Raw genomic sequence first — 8104 nt, forward strand, 5'->3', positions numbered from 1 at the left:
CACAGTACTGTAGATCATCGTTCATAAAAAAATTATTTATTTTCAATATAGTCATTCTCTACAACAAAATTATTATTTCTTGATATAGTCAGTATTTACAGCAAGGCCTGGCATGGCCGAGCGCGTAAGGCGTGCGACTCGTAATCCGCGGGTTCGCGCCCGCGTCGCGCTAAACATGCTCGCCCTCCCAGCCGTGGGGGCGTTATAATGTGACGGTCAATCCCACTATTCGTTGGTAAAAGAGTAGCCCAAGAGTTGGCGGTGGGTGGTGATGACTAGCTGCCTTCCCTCTAGTCTTACACTGCAAAATTAGGGACGGCTAGCACAGATAGCCCTCGAGTAGCTTTGTGCGAAATTCCAAAAACCAAACCAAAAATGTGTTCGTTGTCAAGTCACGCGCAAGGAACTGTAGAAGAGGATAACGGATAGGGTCGAAACGCAGCAGTTTTCCCAACAGGCTACCGCAAAGATATATTACAAACGTACAGCGCTTCTCGTCGCTAGCAATCAGAAGGCTTCATACGCGCTGTGAGATAAAAAGTCACGTTGCATTGCCTGTTCCGAACCCTCGTAGGTCCACCCAGAACTGTTGGTTCGTAATCCACCACCTGGGGAAAGAAAACTGTAGTCAACATAATGTGTGATTACATTAACACGTGATTTTCATGTTGGGTTTCTTTTCTTTTTTTTTAGTATTAATGGATTATTGAAATGATTATTTTTCGTGTTTATTTTGTTCTTGGAATTCAAAGTTTCCATTTGCGTTGAATTACACAAATATGAAACTTCGTGTAAAGTAGTTTTCAAATGGAACTGCTTTAAAACTGAACCATCTATGTGAGTAACGAATTGTAGATTGTGAAATGTGTATATAAATTACTTGAAAGAGTTTTACAACACAAACACAAAAAGTTTTAGAACAAAAACACAAAATATTTTCCACGATGCCTGTACTTGCCAGTAGTATGACAGCAACTGGTGTTTTCTGGGCATGTTTCTCTCTAGCTTCTGCCATTCTGAACTGTGCTGGTTTCTACCTCCCTTTCTGGCTCCAGGGTGCGTTGTTCAACTCCAAGGAAGTATCGTTTGGTTCCTTCCGCCGATGTAGTTATCCACAAACGAAAGAAGACGGTGAAGTTGAAATGGTTCGAGAGTGCGGCCGCTACACAACTTTCCAGGATATTCCCAGTATTTCGTGGCAAATCACCACGGTTACGGTGGGAGTAGGGGCGGCCACCTCTCTCTTGGTAGCTTTTACGGCACTAGCTGCGTGCTGCGTGACGGACGTAGTGACCAAAAGGACAGCACGTGCTTTGGGGCTGGTTCAGGTTATAACGGGTGAGTAGATTACATGTCTTGATTATACACCATCTGACAGAACTTTAGAACAAAATGGGTTTCCTGTATTAGAAGTAAAACTCGGTAATTATACTGTTAATACTTTATGCAAGTAAGACATTACTGAATTCTATGATGTGATACGATATGTTTTAAAAATGTAAACAAGACTATATAAGAAAAGCTTTTCTGTACAAGGATTCTAAATCTAAAACACTAAATCGAGGACTCTTTGTTTGTTTTTTATTTAGCACGTAGCTATACAACGGATTAACTGTACTGAATCAGAACTCGATTTATGAGTAACGAAGCCTAGAATTTGGCGAGCAATACAAATTTGGTAGTTTTTTCCTCTAATACTTCGTTGTATAGTGTAACATACCTCATGATAAACCTCAACCAACCTCAAAGGCAAAACAGATAAAATAAAACTGATAACCAGATTTCAAAAAATAAATCATAGCGTATATCGAAATGTTATAAGACAAATTGTAATAGAATATGACTCTTCAAGGGTGTTTCTGAAAAAGAAAATCACATTTATGTATTTAGAGAAAATATGTTACATGTCTTACTAAAACGCTATGATTATAAAATAATATGTCGATTCCACATGCGAAAATTAAAACTGACATTCATTCTGTGAAGGTCTTCTGAAGTCTTCAGAAGAAAGGACTGAGAAATGGTAAATCAGATGGAAGATTTCGATACAAATCAATAAATATAGGCTCCAAATGTTTTACTAAAATTTAGTCATAAAACCAAAATTAATTTTAGTCAAATGTGAGAAAATTATAAAATCAGCGTAATCATATCTCAACGGCATCTGCCAAATAAAACTAATTCAGATCCTCAGTGCAGTAAAGAAAATTAGAAAAACGGTCTTCCGATATCAGTCACGAGTCCAAGTAAATGAGCGCCTTTCCCCAATAGTGAAGACTTACAATACTAAAAACCAGGTCTCGAACTTCATTGTTGGATAAAAACAAATCTAAGTATTTAAAGGAAGTAAGTATCTTCTTATGCAAAACGTATTTATTATAAGTTACTCATAGTATAATATTTTTAGTTACAACGATCCAGGTTTGTCTCTGTCCAGCTATGAGGCTCCAACAAAATAAATCTGTATTTTTTTCTGGAGCTCCGACCATACGATTCCTATTTTTAAAATAGCCACACTTGTGTAATTCTTTAAATACAAGCATAATTTAATAACAAATGAACATTTCTATTCGAATAATAATGAATTGAGTATTGACATATTTATGTTTTCCAGCTGTTGGAAAAGAGTTCCCTAAGTGGATATTATTTATTTGGTTAGTGAGAGATTGTCCAATGATATATTTTATTTTTATTACATTTTTGCTATTAGTGTACAAATAGTTCAATGTTTATGTTATGCATCGTTTCACATAATTCCTGACTTCCACATGTTTCCTCTTCGTACTGCAGCTATAAGGTAATGTGTGATTGGAAAGAAGCTGGCAGCCAATTATTGAGAGTATTTGAAAGAAATGTCCTGTCTTTGCAAGGTTCGCTCACAAATGAAGGCAGAAAAGATAAAAACGAAAGAGAAGCTTAAAAGTTGGTGGAAGGTGATGCTGCCTTCCTCTCTGTTACTTCAAATTAGGGACAGCTAGCGCAGATAACTCTCGAGTAGTTTTGCGCGAAAGTTAACAAAACAAACTTAAGTGGAAGCTACATTTCACAATTGCTACCTGTCTTCATTTTTGAACTTTGAATTCTTACTAGTTGTTTCAGTAAATTCCCTCATGGTTGCACATACATTTAGCGCTGTCAAACTAAAAAATGTTTGTTTTATTAAATACCGATATATGCAATTTGTATAACGAGACAGATTCTATGGACATCCTAAACGAATGATTAGAAAAACAAGCAATTTTATCTGACACCTGTAAAAAGATGCGTAATTTAGAATTTCACCTGTTAGAACAAAACATTTGCCAAAATATATATTATGATGAAATATAACATCAAATAGTGTCTGTAACGTTATATCAATTCACATTAAAAATTCACTATTTTGTTGGTCCTTTTTGTCCTCTAATAACCTTTGCAAGACGAAGTTGCATGCCGTGAATAAAGTTATTGATGTAATCCACTATGACTTCATCTCAACTTTTCACTAGAAGGCGCTGCAACTCAGCTAGAGTATTTTGTTTAGGGCTGTGGTTAGCAATTTTCCGGATCAGTTCTGCCCAACAGTCCTCAATAGAATTACAGTCTAGATACTTTGCTAACCATAGCAAGTTTTAATATCCTCCTGGTCGAAATAATCTTGCCCTATACGGGCATTTTGGCAGAGATATTGTTAACCTAGAACACAAAGCTATTGCCAAACATTGTCTTAAAATATGGCAGAAATACTGTCTTCATATAAAACCTGCAGGAAGAACAAATGACATTTACCTCGAGGGTATGAAAAGCAGTTTTTCCACCACAATTAATAGCTGCCCAAACACATGCTGGACCATCTCCTGTGGGAAAGACAGTTTCCCTCATTTGTTCTCCAGATAAACTACGAACACTAATCATATCATCAGCTTCAACAAGCTGGAAACAGAACACATATGAAAAGGTACGACGCCAATGTCCTGAGTGTACGTTGGCTGCTGTCTTACCCAAATAAGTGTAACAGTAATTCTGGTCAATACCAGTTTGGAGATAGCCTTTCTTGCAAAATAACTTTCTTTGATCCGTCTCATGCCATTTCTGTTTTATGGCTTTGCAAAGCTTCTTTCATCCTTGACATGTTAAGCTGCTCAAAACACTGTAATTTCAGACAGTAGCTTTTCTGCGTCTACCAGATGACTTTCCGTGAAGCAACGTTTCCAGTCGTCCTATGATGTTTCAGGATCTTGGACACAGTAAACTATGACACCTGCTGTTTGTTCCGTACAATTTCTGGACAGACTAGCAATCTGAAGTCCTATAACTTCTGGTACATGACAAGACATGACTCTACACCAAATACAGAGAAACTGTCTGAGCAAAGCGTTGATTTTTTATACAAAACAGGTGCGTATGTGTGTTTTTGTGAATAAATGGTTGAAACAACTTACCGTATTTTCCGCCTAATAAGCCGAATTTCTGGCCCTAAATTTTGGACCTGATTTTTGGGGGTCGGCTTATTGGCCGATCACTCCTTTCGGAAATTTCTTCTTCTTAGGAAATGTTTTTCTTTTGAAAATTACCATAGGCGGTAATTTTGTCCCATCAGCAAAGCACGTTAAGACTACAGTGAAACGTTGTTTCTGGAATTTCATTGGTTACCTAATTACATTGAGTGGAGCCAATAACGAATGACATATTGATTCCATCTCTGTCTCAATACGACACGTTCTGCTTTACCACAGAACACCAATGATCACACACAACATGCATGCTGACGCTGAAACGAGACTAAGAAATCATTTTGAAGAAACTTGTCACTTCTTAAAAATGGCTTCGGCTTATTGGGCGGTAATAAGCAAAAACCGTCATTTTCAGAGCTGAAAATTGGCCTCGGCTTATTCGGCTTATTAACCGGAAAATACGGTATATAGACTAGAATAACAACTCGTACATAATTTTTTTCCGATCATACGTTATCTTCATTGTTACTGCTTTGGTATTTACTCAATAATTACTCTATGTATGTAGAAAATAACATCAATATAGAACTGTATGAAAACATTTTGGCCACGACTTTATATACCTTTGATTATTGGAATCAAAATAAAAATAACAATTTTCTTGGATCCAATGTATAGACAGAGAAATAATAATTTGTTCTAAACAATGGCATATATAGAAATAATAATTTTGCAGTAAACAATGACTATATAAATAAGTAATCATTTCGCTATAAATAATAACTGCATAAAGAAATATTAATTCTGTTGTAATCCATGATTATATGAGAAATAATAATTTTGCTGTAAACTTGTAATTTGTTTTTGGAATTTCGCACAAAGTTACTCGAGGGCTATCGGATTACGAGTCGCACGCCTTACGCGCTAGGCCATGCCAGGCCCTCACATTTTTGGCTATTTCTGTTTTCAGATTTCCTCATTATTACGTATATTATATATAGATAGTATATAAATATATTTAATACTTCCCATTTTTATGACGTTTATGAATTATAATGAAGGTTCTGGTAAAACGAAACAACGGTGTTATCGTTTAGACGAAATCTGTGAAAAACAAAACAGTTTTGGTAGCGTCGTACAGTGTTTTATAATTACATATTTGTTCATCTTCTTTATAACCAGAATCTTCAATCAAATGAAGTCATCATCATGAAGGTGAAGCCTACATTCTCGTCGACTTTGAAACTTCTTGTTTTGTTTATTTTACTTTAGATATGTGACAATTTGTCAAATGTAGTTTGTAGCTATATTGAAACCAATGCTACAATTATGGACACGTCAAATAACAAGGAAAGACTAAATTCTCTAAAGAAATCAGATAAAAAGAATATTGTTGTTTTAAAATTACTCTTATACTTTTATGTAATAATTTAAATATTTTAAAATTCAAAGAATTATTTATTCTTAAAATTGTGTAATGTACGTACAATAAAGAAATCAAATTTTGATGTTTTTGTGAATATTTATCACTTTTTGACCACGTTAAATCCAAGTTAAACAGTGCTACAAGTTATATGTCTCGTCTTTCAAACATTGGAACGTATTATGTTCACTTACAAACGTAATGACCGACAAGAGCCAGCTGAACTGTAGCGTGACCAAACGTTTTGTCTTTACTCCACTTATGAGTTAAAAGTTACCAAAATGAATAACACATCTTGTCTAGTAGCCGTAATACGAGTAGACAACTTAGAGAGATAGTATGAGTTCAGTCGTAGTAAAGTGAGAAAGAACAATTAATTTCAGTATTTATTTTGTTGACCCAAACTCCGGAAGAACATGGTACTTACCAGAATTATACGAAAAGCGCTCTCTGAGAGTACTGCTAATCGCCTGTAAGTTAGCCACTTCTTGGCCACTAGGTTATAAGAGAGAACACTTCTTAGCTACTACTTTACAAGACAGAATACTTCTCGGCCATTACGATACAAGACAGAATACTTCTCGGCCATTACGATACAAGACAGAAAATAGAATGGATATATACTTCCGAGTCTCATACCAGAAAACTTTTAAAGTGGTGGTGGTGGTGGTAAAAGAGAACCTGGTATTCTTGTTTTATAATTTAATACATGATTTACCATGTATGGCCCACAAAAAGCTATGAGGTTGGTAAAAGAAAGTGTCTATTATGTACTTTTTGACAGTCAGTATTCTTTAGGATGACATATACAGTTGTTAACAACAGCAGGATGAAGTTAGAAAGAAGAGGTAAATTATTGGATTTTGCGCAAAGCTACTTGAGAGTTATCTGCACTAAATGCCTCTAATTTAGAAATGATAAACTAGAGGAAAGACACTTACCGCCAACTCTTAGGCTTCTCTTTTATCAATGAATAGTGGAATTAAAAGGGTGAAAGGGCGAAATGTTTGATCATAGGGTTCGAACCCCTACCTGCATATTGTGAGTGGAGACTCCTAACCATAACACCATGGCATGCTTAGAATAGTAAGGAAGGATACTTTGCCTCCTCCAAGTTTCATTAAAGCATAGGAACAGTTGGCTTTAGCTGCATTCAACCTCTCTTAGATTGGTGAGAACAATCACTCTCATAGGTTGGATCATTGGTTATTATCCATTTAATAAATGTAACAAGTCAAAATGAACAAATCAACATCCAAACAGTTTGGTCTGAGACATATAATTATGCCATATCTCTTGAGGGTGAAGTCTCATTAGAAATAACTTTATCAGCAAAAGGATTTTCAGGAGTTTACGAAATACTGAGATAAGGAAAAAACACACAGAATGTTGTACAGATATCGATGTCTAAACCCAAACAAAATAGTGAAATGTAAAGCTGAAGACTAACTCGCTTCCAATAATAACACAACCAATTTTCGTAATATCGTCCTTCCAGTAGCAGCATGATTGAAAATAAGAAGGCGTGATCCATGACAGTTTAAATAAAAAGGTTCACAATTACAGCTATCATAGTTGTTATTTCCGTAGCAAACACAGGTTAAAGCAACGTAATATAAAGTATTCTAATAAATCACATTAATGGTAGATTATCTGAAGTGGGTTTTTAAAAACCTGACTTAATGTTTTCAGAATAATAGGAAGAAAACAGACTGAGAATAATGGTGCTGGTTGGTGTGCATCAGTTTATCTAACACCCTGGTCCTGTGGCTTGGACCATATTGGACCTAAAAAACGAGCTTTGATGTTTGAATAACAACAATGTCTATTGATGACAGTTTTTCAACACATTTAGGGAGTTCCCCTAAATCCTATTGGATAAATAATGATATCATTTTACCCAATAAGGATTGAAGTTTTGTCCAACAAAGAAGAAGAATCTGAAACTGTGAAACAGATCGTAAACAAGACAGTTTTCATAAAAATGAGATATAATTTGGTGCCGACTGACTCACCCACCATGGAGTCTTACAAGCTGACATGCTACACTGTCGTATTTAAAAAATGCAGCAACATTGGAATATAATGATCTCTATACGCAAACACAAATTCCAGACATAACGTCCTCAACATCCATTAAAGACATTTGACATTGACACTCAGTAGACCAACCAACTGATTTTTAGGAAATCACTTCATAACTTTCCGTCTGAACGAATTAAAGTTTTAAGTGGTGTGTTGCAGTGAC

General features: G+C 35.6%; 1 protein-coding gene across 1 annotated transcript; it reads left to right on the forward strand.

Annotated features, from left to right (window-relative positions):
- Positions 1–944: 944 nt before the first annotated feature.
- Positions 945–5777, forward strand: LOC143236050 (LHFPL tetraspan subfamily member 6 protein-like). The gene is made up of 2 exons (XM_076474294.1): positions 945–1338; positions 5616–5777. The coding sequence occupies exons 1-2, from the start codon at positions 945–947 to the stop codon at positions 5630–5632; spliced, it is 411 nt and encodes a 136-aa protein (XP_076330409.1). The 3' UTR covers positions 5633–5777.
- Positions 5778–8104: the final 2327 nt, after the last annotated feature.

This window comes from Tachypleus tridentatus, chromosome 13, assembly GCF_004210375.1.
Source record: "Tachypleus tridentatus isolate NWPU-2018 chromosome 13, ASM421037v1, whole genome shotgun sequence".
Classification (NCBI taxonomy): Eukaryota; Metazoa; Arthropoda; class Merostomata; order Xiphosura; family Limulidae; genus Tachypleus; species Tachypleus tridentatus.